Source organism: Platalea leucorodia, assembly GCF_965183815.1.
Source record: "Platalea leucorodia genome assembly, chromosome: 14".
In the NCBI taxonomy this organism is placed as follows: domain Eukaryota; kingdom Metazoa; phylum Chordata; class Aves; order Pelecaniformes; family Threskiornithidae; genus Platalea; species Platalea leucorodia.
Window position 1 is genome coordinate 3,152,478 of NC_138836.1, and position 15,574 is coordinate 3,168,051.

General features: G+C 48.7%; 4 protein-coding genes and 1 long non-coding RNA gene across 8 annotated transcripts in view; 2 read left to right on the forward strand and 3 right to left on the reverse strand.

The window, feature by feature from the left end:
- Window positions 1-1,282, reverse strand: part of SPAG9 (sperm associated antigen 9) — a 64,144-nt gene extending 62,862 nt beyond the window's left edge. For both annotated transcript variants that reach the window (XM_082326975.1, XM_082326974.1), the window contains exon 1: window positions 842-1,282. In XM_082326975.1, the coding sequence (XP_082183101.1) occupies window positions 842-1,147 (306 nt within the window). In that variant the 5' untranslated portion in view covers window positions 1,148-1,282. The remainder of the gene's footprint in view (window positions 1-841) is intronic.
- A 5,836-nt stretch (window positions 1,283-7,118) lies between these two features.
- LOC309597441 (nucleoside diphosphate kinase A-like) lies at window positions 7,119-9,392 on the forward strand (the record flags this gene model as incomplete). The annotated part of the gene is made up of 4 exons (XM_082326830.1): window positions 7,119-7,451; window positions 7,975-8,076; window positions 8,811-8,923; window positions 9,275-9,392. The coding sequence occupies exons 1-4, from the start codon at window positions 7,293-7,295 to the stop codon at window positions 9,390-9,392; spliced, it is 492 nt and encodes a 163-aa protein (XP_082182956.1). The 5' UTR covers window positions 7,119-7,292.
- LOC309597442 lies at window positions 7,467-14,304 on the reverse strand. The gene is made up of 4 exons (XR_014229739.1): window positions 14,208-14,304; window positions 12,494-12,612; window positions 10,887-10,960; window positions 7,467-8,643 (listed from the first exon to the last, which is right to left on the reverse strand). It is a non-coding gene; the product is annotated as an uncharacterized lncRNA (long non-coding RNA).
- On the forward strand, window positions 11,907-14,468 carry LOC309597440 (nucleoside diphosphate kinase). Its single transcript, XM_082326829.1, has 5 exons — window positions 11,907-11,975; window positions 12,271-12,403; window positions 12,977-13,078; window positions 13,802-13,914; window positions 14,330-14,468. The coding sequence occupies exons 2-5, from the start codon at window positions 12,275-12,277 to the stop codon at window positions 14,445-14,447; spliced, it is 462 nt and encodes a 153-aa protein (XP_082182955.1). The 5' UTR covers window positions 11,907-11,975; window positions 12,271-12,274; the 3' UTR covers window positions 14,448-14,468.
- A 579-nt stretch (window positions 14,469-15,047) lies between these two features.
- MBTD1 (mbt domain containing 1) overlaps window positions 15,048-15,574 on the reverse strand; it is a 40,155-nt gene continuing 39,628 nt past the window's right edge. For 2 of the 3 annotated variants that reach the window (XR_014229732.1, XR_014229733.1), the window contains exon 19: window positions 15,048-15,131. The gene's annotated coding sequence lies outside the window, so the exon portion shown is untranslated. The remainder of the gene's footprint in view (window positions 15,132-15,574) is intronic. The other variant, XR_014229734.1, reaches the window with a different exon arrangement.

Below are 15,574 nucleotides of genomic sequence, written 5' to 3' on the forward strand. Positions count from 1 at the left end.
TATAATCTCGCAGAAAATAATGCTTCACAAGCTTATTTATGCTCAAGTAATTCTTAGATTTTTTTTTTTTTAATTTTTATAGTAACATCCTAAGTCAGAGTTTATGTCATTAAACAGTCTGCACCACCTGTTGCTGACTGCAGCTTTTATGTACCAACTTTGAAGAACTACAGCCTAGACAGCACTTATTTCCATTCTTTTTGCAATGCCTCCTCGCTGTTGTTGGTAAATACCCTCTACAGCTGATCCGGGGTGGGCCACCCGCCTCCTGCCACGGGGAAAGGCAGAGGTGAGGGGAGAGAGCGGGGCAGGCAGCGCACGGTTCCGCGACCGCTCTGCGAAGCTGTGCTGCTCCTCCTCTACGGAGCTGGCGACGGGAAGGCCAGCGCCCCAGAAGAGTTACGGGAGAGCCCTCCGGGGAGGGCCGCGCTGCGGAGGGGGCTCGGGGACAGAGGCGGCGGCCGCCGCGGCACGACGCTGCCCGGAGCCGCACGTACCGGCTCCTCCGGGGCGCCGGCGGCCCGACCTTCCTCCCTCCCGGACGCACGTCGCCACCTGAACTCGGCACCCGGCGGCTCCCGGCCCCTCAGAGAGGAGCCCCCCGCCCCGGGGCCTCGCTTCGCGGGAGCCGCCGCCGGGCCGCGGGGCGCCCCGGGCCCAGCTGCCGCAGGCACCCCGCCCTCGGCGGCCCCGAGGGAGGCGGCCCGGCCGCCGCCGGGGGCAGGAAGCCCCCCCGCCTCCACGGAGGAAGCCCGGAGCCGCCGCCCGCCTCGGGAACGGGCCCCCGCCCTCCACCGGCTCCGCTCCCGCCTCAGCCCCCGGGCCCGGCGCCCGCCCTCACCTCCTCGGCCTGCTTGCGCAGCGCCTTCTCCCGCTCGTACTGCGTGAGGAGCTGCTCGTTGTCGTCCCGCAGCAGCTCCAGCTCCACGCTGGTCTCCTGGCTGTGGGCGCACACCGAGTCCAGGTTCTCCAGGACGGCCACCACCAGCGGCATCAGCTCGGCCACCACCTCCTCGTCGTAGCGCCCGATCAGCCGCTCGAACTCGCGGTAGATGGAGCCCGCCAGCCCCGACACCCGCTCCGACATCATGGCGGGGCCGGGGCCGCCGGGGTCCTCCTGGTACACCACGCCGTCCGCCAGCTCCATGGCTGCCGGCGAGCGCCTTCCCTCTCGGGGCCCGGCAGCGGCTCAGCGCGCTCCCGGCGCCTCCTCCTCCCTCTGCGGCGGGGCCTCGCCTGCAGCCCGGGCGGGGGGGGGCGGAGAGCGGCCCTGGCGCACGGCACTGACCTCACCCGCCGCGCCGGGGCGGGGCCGCCGCGTCACGCAGGGCGTGGCCAGCCGGCCGCGCGCAGCGGCGCGGGGAGGGCGGAGCCCGGCGGTGAGGTCAGCGCGGGCGGGGCCGGGGCGGCGGCGGCCATGGCGGGGCCGCTCCGCGCTCCGCGCTCCGCGCTCCGCGCCCGCCGCAGGGGGCCCGGGGGGCTGCGGCGCCGTGCGGGCAACCGGAGCAAAAGCCGAGGCGCCCGGCGGCGCGGGCGGAGGGCTGCCGGGCCCTGCCGGGAGGCGGCCTCCCTGGGGCCGGGGCAGCGGGAGGCGGGCCGGGAGCCCGCGGGTTGCGCAAGTCATCTTCCTCTGAAGAGGAGGCTGAAGGAAACGCTGTCTGACAGTTCACGCGAAAGCGTTGTTATTTATTTATTGCACCCACAGAGGCATAAATAGATGGGAGTGATTCATTTGGGGATGGCTGACGGAGCTAAAGCCAGATCTTGGGGCTTCGCGGCTCCCAAACCGCGCTTGGGTCGCTGTGTTGGCTGATCTCTGACGGCGAAAAGGCCTTTTATTTCTAATGAGGTCCCCAGATGAATTCATATGGGGAACCCTGTTTTATTAGCAGTAACACAACTTAGAAAGCATCTTGCACTGGATGAAGGAGACTGGTTTTGCTGGGATCTGGAACCCCGAATTCCGTTCGGGATTATGCGTTTCATCATGGGAATAATGTGAGCTATTCTAGATGTTGACTGTAAATTTGAAAACATCTACTGAGATTGAAAAGTTCTAGAGTTGCTTCGCATTCCTCATTTTTATCATACAATTCGTATTTGGGGAAATCACTGTTTTTCATTCAGCAAATGTATTTCACGTGCAAGGGAGCCCGGGAACCGGGTGGCCTCGCGGCAGTACAGGGACAAAGAAATGAGTGTTTTAAAAAATGCAAAAGCTTGAGAAGTGGTGGAACTTTAACTGCAGTGATTGCATTAATTCCCACTGGAGAGCAGTAGAGGTTTGCACTGCGTTGTTTTCTCTTGTGGACTAATTCTAAGACGGTAACTGTGCTTTAAATGCCTATGCTGCGTTGTCTTTTCATGTACTAACCTAGCGGGTCTGCGCAGGAATGACAAAGAAGAAGAAAAGACTTCAGCCCCATATCTTGGATTTTGGTGTGAGTTCTGTTTAGACACCATCCGCCTAAGCTTATATTTAATGTAGTGCGGCCGGGGTATAGGCAGTTAAAGTACAAATTTCTTTATAAACGCGGCAAAAGGAAAGAAAAGCTGTTCGCCTTTTAATTATGACCAAACAAATTACATCATTTTAGCTAGAAAATAGTTTAAAAAGACACAAGGTGTACTTTCCTACTCACATCTCCTCAAGTGAAGTTTTCATTTAAATTATTGGAAGTGATCCCTACGAAAACATTTTTTTTTCCATATTTCGCTTTAGCTGTTGTTCACTGAGAAAAAATGCAACTTGTCTGTGTTTGCCTGCTGTCTGCCATGGATTACAATCTTCACTTGATGCAGGAGCGCTGAGGGAAGCCGTCTTTCAGAATTTCTCTCTCCCTTTAGGTCGTACGTCGTTTCCCATTTGCCTCAGTGGTCTGTATTGCTGGAGACACTGAGGGCCTTTGGCGGGGGGGTTATGGACTTGGGGGTTTTTACTGAGCCTGAATAAATCTTGTGGGAAGACTGCAAACAGCCGAAGTTGCGAGGGAGCTCCGTTCTGCTCTCGGGACGAGGTTGGCAGGCCCTACCTAATTGCAGTGGACTTTTAACCTAGAGCTCACCACATTATTCATTTGGAATACTGCACAACGTGAGGACAGCTCTAAACAACTGCAGATTATTGTGAGGATAAAAATACCAATCGTCTTGAATTGTAGCTGAGATCCTTTTCTCTGTGCAGAGTTTTATAGTTCTTGCCATCATACTTGGCACATTGCACAAATACATTAGCTCAAAAGATACGTTCTGACAGATGGCAGAAATGGGTCAAGGTGTCTGCTGACGGCCTTTAAGGGAAATGGTTTCTGAGGATACACTATTTTTATCCTCTTTCTATTAGCAAAATTGATAGACGTGGTTTTCTTTCACAGCTGGAGCGAGTCCGTCACCGAGCAGGCAGGCCGAAGAGAACAGGTAGAAGAGAGCCATTTGTGCTCGTGTTTTATTTCTAGTCACCTGGGGGCTTTCAAACATGGATAAATGAAGTATTTAAAAAGACAAACATTAGAAAAATTACCCGGGAGCCAAGTTTCAAGTGGTGTAAAAATGTATCTATCGTATTGATACCGGGGTGATCCTGTGTTGTGGTGTGCGCCTCGCAGTCGGGGTGAGATCAGAAACTCGGGGATGGACTAAACATAGAACAAGTTACGGAATTCTGTCCTGCTTGTCTGCCAGGAGATTAAGGGACTTTGAGGGCCTGTCAATTTAGTGAACTAATCAAGCATATGAAACAGCACAAAGAAACCTGATAGTATTGTCTTTGTAGCTTGAAAGCAGTAGCTGGCTGTGCTAACTACTAGAGTAAAATGCAATTCACGCTCTTGGGGAAAGAACTGCCTGAACAAGAAAGTAGTTTACTGGATAATAAGAAAAATTATATTCCCTGTCCCTAGAAATAACAGTTTATTTGAAAGTAAATTGATTTGCAATTTACCAGGGAAGAAAATCAGCCCTTGAATCGGTATGGGGTGAGAAGAGCTTAACTGGGGCTTTACCCAGAGGAAGAAATGGTTGTAAAAGCTTAATTCTGTAGTGGTTTATATCTTAAAGCCCAACATAAATCAAGTTAAAACCAGATGGATGATAGCAATACTCAGCTAAATGAAGAGTAGTATAGCCACGAGCAACAAAACGTGTGAGACTTAGGAGTCTGGTTAGAAGGAGCAAGAGGTGTGCGGCACAGAACGTGAGTCCCGACGAGAACTCCCCAGGTGTTCTGAGCGGGACAGACAGAGGCTCTTAGCCGAGATCGTGATAAAGCTGGGGCCAAAACGACAAAGCTAGGAGCTATGTTTAAATTCTCCTGAAATTTGGAGACGTTCACAGTCAGTCTTTTCCCTCAGGCCTGTTTTAAAAATCTCTACTGGTTTTAAGTAACGTGTAAATGGCTTGAGCTCAGTAATTATGCTTAGTTCACTCACTGAAGGCTTTGAAGGTCTTTACTTTCTCTTCCCATGATGAGTCCGTTTTTAGGAAATTATTTGTCTAGACTGTCTACTTCTTTGCATTTTAGGTAAACGTGTAATTTTGAATGTAATTTAGTAATTCTGGTAGAATTTTCAACCAGCAAAAAAGCTGCTCATTTATACATTAAAAATAACAAGGAAGCATGCTTCTGCAGTGTTTCGTGTACTATATAATGCACAACGTGCTCTGCTAATCATGGATTAATCTCAAAAGTGACAAAGATGACCCTTATTTAATGAGGTTAAAAGACTTGGCAAAGATCACACAGCAGAGCTATGGTAAAGCTGCAAATAGTGCTTGCCCACCTTCTGGCAAGTCGTAAGCTTTAATCGTTAAATGACATAGTTTTAGCAAGGCTGTAAACAGATGTCCTGTTGCTGCTTTTAAGGGAAGATTTTTCTAAACATCCTGCCTCTAGAGACCTTTTTTCTATTTTTAAATATTTTGCCTTAGTAAGGATTACAGCATTAGAGTTTGTAACACTAGTAGGAAGCATCTTAAATAAATGTGTATTGAAACAACAGAATATAGTGGATTGACATTATCAGGAGGGTACTCAGAAATTCTGAATAACTTCAGGGGGGACTTGCTAGAATATACAATGCTGGGGTTTTTTAAACATCTTTGATTAAATCAGAGACTTTGGAAAAATGGGTACATCATAGTATGATCATACCTGGAAAAAAACACCCGTAATAATAGTAAACAGGTTGTTTGAATAGATGCTTATGTCAGATCTAGATTCTCCCACCAGAACTAAAAGTAAGACATGGACGTGTGATGGATTGTAGCGAAGAAAAGGGATCCCAAGTAAGGGAATTCATGCTATCAAAGAGCTGGACTTATCCCTGTTAAGCAGCAGCTGAGTCCTGCCCGGAGGGAAGTGAAATCCACATTATTTTGCTTTCAAGAAGAGCCAGGGAGTAGAGCCCAGGAAGTTCATCCCAGTCTGAGAAACAAGAACAGGACAGGCACGGATTTCATAGAATCACAGAATCGTCAAGGTTGGAAAAGACCCTTAAGATCATCGAGTCCAACCGTTAACCCAGCACTGCCAAGTCCATCTATACCATGTCCTCGAGCACCACGTCTATCCATCCTTTAAATACCTCCAGGGATGGAGACTCAACCACTGCCCTGGGCAGCCTGTGCCAATGCTTGACCACCCTTTCAGTGAAGAAGTTTTTCCTAATATCCAACCTAAACCTCCCCGGCGCAGCTTGAGGCCGTTCCCTCTCGTCCCATCGCTTGTTCCTGGGGAGCAGAGACCGACCCCCCCGGCTCCAGCCTCCTTTCAGGCCGTTGCAGAGAGCGACGAGGGCTCCCCTCAGCCTCCTCTTCTCCAGGCTGAGCCCCCCCAGCTCCCCCAGCCGCCCCTCCCCAGCCTTGTGCTCCAGCCCCTCTCGATTTCCTCCCAGCGGCACACGCTGAGAAGGCAAGAACTTGGGCGTGCACATGTTTTATCCTCGGATCTCTCAAAGGGAATAAAATGCTCAAGGCAAAACAGTGAAGCGGTAAATTGTTGAAGGGTGTTTTGACTCGGAGATCTAAAATAGTATAACCAGCAAAAAAAAAAAAAAAATTGCTGCCTTTAAAAGGGAAACTTAAAGAAAACAGAGCAGTATGATAATGAGATCTTTATTTAAATAATTTTGTGTGCCTTTTGTTCGGTAAGAAATGAGATTCAGCAGTAGGACTTCAACAAGGCATTTCCCTAGCATCCCCCCTGTAAACAACCTGGAAAAGAGAAGGAGGGGCAGGTGCCGGTATAAACCGGCAGCAGCCGGGCCGAGCGGGGCGCGGGGGAGGCGAGGCAGCGGGGCGGGCTGCCGGGGGCGGCGGGGGCGGCGGGGGCGGGGGGCCGGGGCCCCGACCCGCGGAAGGGCCAAGGCGCGGCCTGGCGGCGGCGGCGGGGGCGGCGGGGGCGGGAGCGCCCGCGGGGCCCGGCCCCGCGCACAGCGCCCCCTGTCGGCGGGAGGCCGCGCCGTCGCCATGGCAACACGCCCCCCCCGCGGCCCGCGGCCGCCCCGAGGTGGCGACCGGCGGGGGCGGCCCGGGGCTAAGCCGCGGCTCGGCCGGTCAGCGGCCGCCGCCACGGGCCGCCAGACCCAGCCGGGGCCGCCAGCAGGTGAGACGGGGCGGCGGGGGTGCTGCTGGGGAGAAAAGGGGCGGCGGGCGGGCGAGGGGGGCTGCCTGTCCCGGGCGCCCCGCGGGCCCGGGGGCGGCGGGCAGCGCCTCCCCGGCCCCAGCCGCCCACCTCACGGCGGGCGGGGGCTCAACCCCGACCCCTTTCGGCGCTTTTCTAAGCCTAAAGCGGCACCCGCTGCTGCCAGCCGCCGCGGGCGGGCTCCCCTCCGCGCCCGGCGGGACCGGCGGGCGCACGGACACACGGACGCCCGCCCGCAGCAAAGCAACGTTCCGACAGAAACCCCCCGACACCGGTTTACCGATGAAAACGATGCGTGTGGATTTATTCCGCCTCCCTTGCCCTCGATCGCGGGCAGCAGCCCCCGCGCCGCACCGGGAGGTGCATCTGCGGCAGGCTTTACCTCCCGCCCCACCTAGAGCTTTTCTGATTTTAATATCTGCTAATTGCTTGTTTCTAGATGTGGCAGGTGGTTATTGTTTTAAACGTACTTTTGTAGCACTTGTGAAAAACCACGTACAGTGATTGATTTATCAAACCGGTGCAGATCATGGGTTAATGACCTTCAGATGTGGCCGATTTAATTACAATAATAGCTGATTTAATTATAATAATAGCTGATATTACACGCGGTACCGGGCTGTGATTGCACTTGCCTACTGCTCCTGGAATAATGACTTTTATTCCCTTCCTCATTAGGACGATGGCTTCTATCTCCGAGCGCACCTTCATCGCCATCAAGCCTGACGGGGTCCAGCGGGGACTGGTGGGAGAAATCATCAAGCGGTTTGAGCAGAAAGGATTCAAACTGGTGGCCATGAAACTAATACATGTAAGCTTTCCTTAATTTGTATGTCTCCTTTTTCCTATAAACCACAGCCTTAAAAGAAAGCAGCGTGCTATAATGACAAATGTAGTCTTGAGAACAGTTAAACCTGAAATTTTGAGAAGTCTTTGAATATTTTGGATGTCTTGGACAAGTTCCAATTCCCAGCTCTGGCTAAATGCTTTAGACATGCTAAGCACGCTAATTTTAGTAACTTGATGTGCTTAGTCGGAAGAGAATATTCTTTTCGGTGCATCCTATACCTAATAAATATCTTCAACAAATACCAGGTCACAGAAGCTGTCCATATCGGCAAAAGGTATTTTTCTAAGTTCAGCTGTGGTTAAAGCAAACAGTTCAAATTCATGTCGACCAAAAGTACTTCTAGGAAGATGCTAGAAATGCTGAATTTTCGGGTGCATGCAAGTTTCAGGATTAATAATGCTCTGCGGTTAATCTACGTGATTTCAGTATGCTCTTAAGTTCTTACAGTGAGCTTTTTTTGCTTGGTTGTTGGTTTTTAATGCAGGCCTCTGAAGACCTTCTGAGAGAACACTACATTGACCTAAAAGACCGGCCGTTCTACGATGGTCTGGTGCAGTATATGCACTCTGGACCTGTTGTAGCTATGGTGAGTTCTTAAAAATGAAGCTCAGCTAAGAAAATATACTGTTTGATTGTCTTACCTGCAGTAAGATTGTGTTACCTATTGTATTCTAGTTTACTTTTAAAGGACTTTAAAACCTAGATTCAAATACTGTAATTAGGAAGATGTCCTGTTAACTCCTTTTTCTTTAATCTTTTTTCATAATCTTTCTCTCCTTTGAGTCACTATGTTGAGGAAGAGGGCAGGGGGAAAAGGGGAACCAGAGCTGGGACCTTGAGAAACAGAAAACCTGCACAAAAACCCACTATGAAATGCCATGTATTAAGCAAGCTGAAAAACGATGGTGGAATATTTGTACTATACTCCTAAGCTACAGTAACTTTGAAAGTCTTTTTCAGTCTAACGTCATTAGAAGGGATTTTCTCTTTTTTCCCCTTGATAGTGTATTTGTAAAATAGTTGAGCTGGAGGTCTAGATCTTCAGTGAGCAGACAGCTTTGACCATATTGAGATGTAAAATTGTTCTCTTCCCATCCTTGGTGAGGAGAGGTATTGCGCAGGAGGAGGGAACTTCAACAGATGCTTCAAGAACCTGACAGAAAAATTGGAGATAAAATATGCCTTGCTATGAGGGACATTCGGTGGTGATTTCTGCCATGATGGAGAGCATTGTGTAATTCTGGAAGGTATGATTAACTCTTGCTACTTTATCTACCACTAAGATTTAATAATCTCACTGGATTTTTTTTTTGCTTTAAGGTGTGGGAAGGTCTTAACGTGGTTAAGACTGGAAGAGTGATGCTGGGGGAAACTAATCCATTCGATTCGAAGCCTGGCACTATTCGTGGTGACCTCTGCGTTCAAGTTGGAAGGTATATCTTGGTACTATTGATATCATCTAAAGACACTAAATGTCCAGTGGTATGTCACGATATATGTCATGATATCTGTAGGAACTGTGCTCTATCCTTCTCTGTCTTATGCACGGGGCTGCCGTTCCCTGTGCCCGTGTAATGTTACGATCTAAAGGTGGAAGTCGAGGTGTGGTCTTCCCTGTTGACAAAAACGACGAGCAAAGGTGGGACTGCATGCTCCGTGCCTCTGACTGCTTTACAGTTACTTACAACTTCTCTCCACAACGGAGACCACTTCAAAAAACAAAGCTTGCTTTGCTTTGAGTTTGAGGATTATATTACTTTTATATCGACCTTTTCTCTTCCTAGGAACATCATTCATGGAAGTGATTCTGTAGAAAGTGCTGAGACAGAGATCAATTTATGGTTCACTCCCGAAGAACTGGTTGATTACAGAAGCTGCGCTCATGAATGGATCTATGAGTGAAACTGAGCCCGTTCCTTCTGAAACCCTTACTGTCTGTAAACAGCCGCTAGCCTCTAGCTGTTTCAAAGCCCTTCGTATAAAGCGGTAGAAACCTGTCTCAGAAACCTGTGAGATTGCTCTGTCGTGAATATTAAATATAGTCAGCGTTTGCTGCTGCTTTGATTAAAAAGCGGTCAAGTTATAGACAGAATTGTACTTTTAAAAAGCTGCTTCTGGGGATGAGAGATAGGAGATTAAAACACAGAGCATATAACGCATATATTTTCCTGAAACACTCAGTAGTCAAAGAGGGTATTTAGGTAAATAGAAAAAAATTTGGTAAAAATGTATTTGGTAAATAAATACGCAAATGGCTCAGTGTCAAAGATTAACGTTGTTAAAATGTTAGGGGACAGCTGGTGGTATGTAAATACATCGATGGTGTGCCCAAATGTTGAGGATTGAACTTGATATCAAGCGAATCCCCATGCCCAAAACAGCTGTAGAGACGCTTATTTATTTCTCTCCAGAACGCGCTCTGCCAGGAGATTAAAATGAGACCTTTCCTCTAGATTGACACTGTTTCAACTTGCTTTTTTTTCCCCCACATGGGATTTATTTAGCATTTTAAGGAAGGATTAATAGGCCAGGCTTTCTGAAACGCCGTTTTATGTGAAAAGAAGATTAATGTGAGGATGGATGAGGGAGATCTACCTTCAGCCACTTTACTGTAGCAGTCCTCTGATGTTGCACAGAGCAACAACAGTGATGTTTGCTTTGCTGTCTGAACAGCTGATAACTTAGCTGTGTTCTCATTTGTGGTGGTAATAGTTGGAACTACGAAGCAGCTCTTCTTGGGTAAGGTATTCCAGAAGTGACTGTAGCGTTCTTTTATTTAGTTATTTAGTTATTTAATCATGTAAAGAAATACAGTCATAATAATGCGAAATGCATTTCAGTAGAGGTGTCTGCTTCTATCAGAGAAAACTGTCAGCCTCTTGCAAGGAATTTTAACAACAAGTATTCACTAGCTGTACTGGATGAGGAACAAGAATGTTGTTCATTGTGTTGTTCATTGTTGTTGTTCATTGAACAGTGTGTCGGGGTCAGTATTATGTATTTATTTACCTGCAACATTGTATTCATTAAAAGCAAGAGTTTCATGAAATTAGTTGTTCAAGCTCCTAGATTTTCCCCCTACAGTGAGTTCTTGTTTCAAATACTAAACCGTGCGATGAATGTTGAATTCAATGCTTATGATACTTTATGAAGATATCTAACTCCTAAAAAGAGATGGTACAAAATAAAACAACATTTGCTGTTTCTTAAGTGAAATAAAAGGAAATTTTCATTATATTGTCTTAGAGCTAATTCATGGGTATGAGGAGAGGGAACAAATTCCCTAACTAGCAAACTGTAGGTAAGGTTGTTAGCTTCTCTCCTGAAAATAGCCAGTGCTATAGAAGATAAAGAATTAGGTTAAAGGCTGTTAGAGAAAGGGAACACGTGACAAACCTGTGCACGAGATGAGTTCCAGTTCCGTTTTTGCTTGAAGGATCACTTGAGGTTTCTTTTTCTTCATTTGCTTACTGCAAAATAGAGAAATTTGGGTTATCTGGCGACGCGGGGGTTGTCAGAAAGCTACTGATGGGTATTTCTAATGCATTTGGACCGCGAGGAGGTGGAGGTCAGCCACCTCTCCGGAGAGATGCAATACTCCTGCCCATCTGAGCGTGTCCAGCTTCACTAATTGTAAGTGGCCTGTCAATAGGAGACTGCATAAGTACCGCAAAGGGTGTTTCTTCAGTATTAGAATTGCAGTGACGGTATATGATTATAACAAGCTCAGGAAGATAAAACGCGTTTTGTAAATTAGTAAAGTACCAAGTAGTAAACATAATAAGAAGTAACAACACTTCCTAATTCTCACACAATCCCAATTGTGATGCTGGTGCAGGGACTGTGGAGTTTTGACACTTTGCTGCTTCATCTTCCCATATCCCAACAAAAGAAATCCCATGGATAACTTTCCTGGCTTACAGATCCTACATCACTTTTCTGTGAAAAACATGATTTCAAGCAGCTGTAAGGCGTGCTGCTTGAAATCATGGGTGTCTCTGAGCACGGCAAAGCAAGTACCTCTCGGTAAAAGATGATCGAGTACAGTTAAACAGCCTCAATCTTTTCACTGTGGAAAAGGCTTACGCCGCCGTTGCAGAGCCCGTGACGCTCCAAGGCGGCGTTCGAGGAGGCGAAGGCGACAGGTGCCGCCGGCCGCTCGGCACAGCCGCCGGCAGCTGCCCCCAGCCCGGCCAGGGGCCCGCGGCCGGGCCGGCTGCCAGGCGCCGGGCCCGGCAGCGGCGGCAGCAGCAGCAGCGTCCCGCCGGCCGGCGAGGCCCGGCCCGCGCCCCGGCGCCCCGGACTGGCGGCTGCGGGCGGGCGGGCGCCGAAGCGATCCCCCAGCCCCGCCGGGCCCGCCCCCAGGCGCCGCAAGCCGGGCGGCTCCTCCTCTCCGCAGGGCGGGGGATCCGGCCACCGCCCGCCTCCTCCTCCTCCTCTTTCTTCGGCGGCTGCGGCGCGGGCGGCAGCGGGAGCTCCGGCGAGGTGAGGCGGCGGCCGGGCCCCTCCGCTCCGACAGGGGAGGCCGGGGGGGGGGGGCGCGGGCCGCGCCGCGACAACGGCGGGCGGCTGGCGGCGGCCTGCGGGCCTCGCCGCGGCGGGGGCGGGAGCGGGGCCCCGCGGGCTGAGCGCGGCCGGGCCCGGCCGAGGCCGCAACGCCAGCGCGGTGCCACGTGGGCCCGGGCGGGGCGGGCGCCGGCTCCCTCCGACCTTGAGGCGGCGGCGGCGGCGGGGGGCGGCGGTGCCGAGCCTCAGCCCTGCCCCTGCCCCTGCCCCGCAGCGCCATGGCGGCCAACGGCGAGCGCACCTTCATCGCCATCAAGCCCGACGGCGTGCAGCGGGGGCTGGTGGGAGAGATCATCAAGCGGTTCGAGCAGAAGGGCTTCCGGCTGGTGGCCATGAAGTTCGTGCACGTAAGTCTCCGCGCCCGGGGAATCGCCCCTGCGCCCGCTCCGCCCGCGACGCTTTCCCTCACCTGCCCGAAGAGGTGCTTACATACATACCTTAAATACATACGTGCCTCCCCATGCGGCTGTTCCTGCGTCTGATGCTGAATTGGCACGGCAGCGGGAAGTACGCATCGCTTGCCGGGCCAGGATTTCTGTTTGATCCCTGCCATTTCCTAAGGAAACAAAATTTGCTCGCATGGTTTATGCAGCCTAACCGAGAGAGCTGAATGACCTTGACTGAAAGGTAGCGTCACCCGGACATCTTGTGCTCAGCGCGTTGCTGAGGATTGCTGTAACACAAAGAAATAATTTTGACAGCTCGTGGCACTGACTGCTGCAAAGACAGACGGTGCATCGTGCACGCCTTTGATTTTACGGTGAAAGCCATAATAGCATCGCAGCAGCTGTTGGCAATATTAACGACTGCATTAATGGCTGGTGAATCCAGTCGCTAATGCTGTAGTCTTACAGTAGGAACACCTTTTGTGGTGTGATATTTTGAAAGTGGTATTTAACGTTACATCTGTCCTTTTGAAGGCCTCTGAAGACCTTCTCAAACAACATTACATTGACCTCAAAGACCGACCATTCTACCCTGGTTTGGTTAAATACATGAACTCTGGACCTGTTGTGGCCATGGTAAGTGGCTTAATTTTACTTAAAGGCTACTTGCTTGAATATATTTGTCTCGCTCCACAAATTATTTTGAAATAATCAGATATATTGTTACAGAAACACTTTTTCAAACTACCCAGTGGCAAAAGAAATCCAAAATTAAAATGAAGAGAATCAAGGAAGAAGTTACTGTTTATTAACAAGAAGGAAAGTGTTCACGTATAAAATGCATACTAAAATGCTTAGCATAGATGAGGCAAAATTCCTGAAAGCCAATCTTCTGCACCAAAGAATCTTCTGTTTTGGGCAAAAAAGGATCAGGGCTCTCCCGCAGGAACCCATCTTCTGTGTCATTCTTTTTTGCACTCCCCCCAAAGAATAAAATCGCCCTAGTAGCACCTCCTCCTGTTTTGTACCTGACTAGGAACCCCTGCAACCATCAGGCTGTCCTTATCCTATCACTACAGAAAGGTTTCGAAGATCCCCTGGTGCATCAGTTAACTCTGAGGCGTGGTAAAGCATCTCCTTCACTGGAGTGACAATGGTGATAGTCCTTTTTATAATCACTTTCAGTTCATATGTTTTTTCCCTAGCCGTCTGTACAGGCCTAAGAGAGAATCTAGGCTAGGTTAGTTTTTTTAGTGGTGGAGCCCTTGTCTCTCTGCAAAGTACGTTATTACCAAAGATTAATCTTTGGTATTTTGTATAAGCATAGATTAATAGGATTTGTTTGTCTTTTTCTTTAAGGTATGGGAAGGACTCAACGTGGTTAAAACCGGGAGAGTTATGCTAGGGGAAACAAACCCTGCCGACTCTAAGCCTGGTACCATCCGTGGTGACTTCTGCATTCAAGTAGGAAGGTTTGTGCTCAGTTTTTTATCAGTTGAGATTAAAAACTCCATGTTGGTAGTCTTTTATTCTAGAAAGTCAAAGTTGTTGGTAGATATCTTAGTCTGATGGTATTTTATTTGCAGGTCACAATCCGTAACTGCTACTTAAGAAAATGGCTTGGTACAAAACTGACTTTTTTTTGAAATGCAGCTCCTCGTCAGAGCTTCATGTAAGATCAGGCGGTGGCTGGTGTAGTCACGTAGCCCTAGTCACCCCGCTAGGCTCAACTAGCTCCTGTAGTGGGGGTATTGGACTACTGTACCTGAAAGAGTAGTCTTGCAGCTCTAGATGCTTCATCCAAGTTTTTGCATGTGGAGAACTGAAAAGTGCATTTTTTTTTTTTTTTTTTTAAATACTGAACAATGCGTTTGTCTCCTTCCACAGAAACATCATTCACGGCAGTGACTCCGTAGAAAGCGCGCAGAAGGAGATCAACCTGTGGTTCAAACCTGCAGAGCTCATTGACTTCAAGTCTTGTGCACATGATTGGATCTATGAGTGAAATGAGTTTCCACAATGAATTGTGCCTTCTTAACGCATCATCTCATTCCAGCTATTGGCCTGGGAGCAATTATCACCACGGTTATCTTAGTCATTTTCAGCACTGTCAAATAAATGGATATGAACTAATAATTTGTTGTGGTGCATTCACTATAAAACAGACCGCTGTGTTCAGATATTCACAGAAGTCATTTTACTCAGTCATTCAATATTTTCCTCGTGTAGAGGGAATAGTTAACGCAAACCTCCACGTACAGGCATATCAGAATAAAAATTCAGTGACTTCTGCTCATTGCAGAGTTGCTTTGAAGGCTACTGCAACACATTACAGTTGCAAAGCCAACTTGCAGAGGGAGAGTTGAAGGGATGCTTGAGCTACACCCGACATAGCAGAACTGAACTAGAAGAAAAATGGGACAAAATTTCCCTCCCTCCGCAACTACTAATACTGACTGAAATACAAGACCAACTGCAAAGCTTGGTCTCTGTTAAATGCTTATCTAATGGCACCTTCTCATTCAGCGCCTTACCTTGTGCTCAGAGCCTCTCACGCTTTATTTGCGCTCAGACTAACGTACCCAGTTACTTAAAACATGCCTGGTTTTACCAATTGCAGGTATTTTCTTATCTGCATTCTCAGGAGAGAAACAAGCTGGAATGCATTTATATATGTGCCAAGGAGCACCTGTTAAACAAAACAATCAATATTCAGAAAAAGACTTTTTATCATTTTTATTTTGTGTAAAAAAGGCAAATTTAGTGAATTATTTTCATCTTGTACACAAAGTTATAATTTTAATGCTTTTCACATCCATGCTGAAAATCTGCAGTCTCGTAAAAATGAAAGTAACATTTAATTTCTCCAAAAGCTTTTTTTTTTTTTTTTTTCACTTAGTTAGGTACATTGCATGAGAAAGCTTTAAATACTCTCTCTCAACCACACAAATTACCAAGAAAATAAAAGATTAAATTTGTACAGATATTGATCTATATATCAAATACATACAGAAATGATGTAAAAACCCTATTTGTTTAATCTTGATTCCCGCCCCAACATTTTCCCAGGGGCCAAAGCTGATGCCTTTTCTGTATAAATGGCTGTGGCTTTTTGTTTTAAATATGAAAATT

What these genes read in the sequence shown, in the direction of transcription:
- LOC309597440 (XM_082326829.1), top strand. Translation starts at nt 12,275, where the DNA reads ATGGCGGCCAACGGCGAGCGCACCTTCATCGCCATCAAGCCCGACGGC. An exon ending in TGGCCATGAAGTTCGTGCAC is followed by an intron (nt 12,404 to 12,976) that starts GTAAGTCTCCGC and finishes GTCCTTTTGAAG; the next exon opens with GCCTCTGAAGACCTTCTCAA. An exon ending in CTGGACCTGTTGTGGCCATG is followed by an intron (nt 13,079 to 13,801) that starts GTAAGTGGCTTA and finishes TTTTTCTTTAAG; the next exon opens with GTATGGGAAGGACTCAACGT.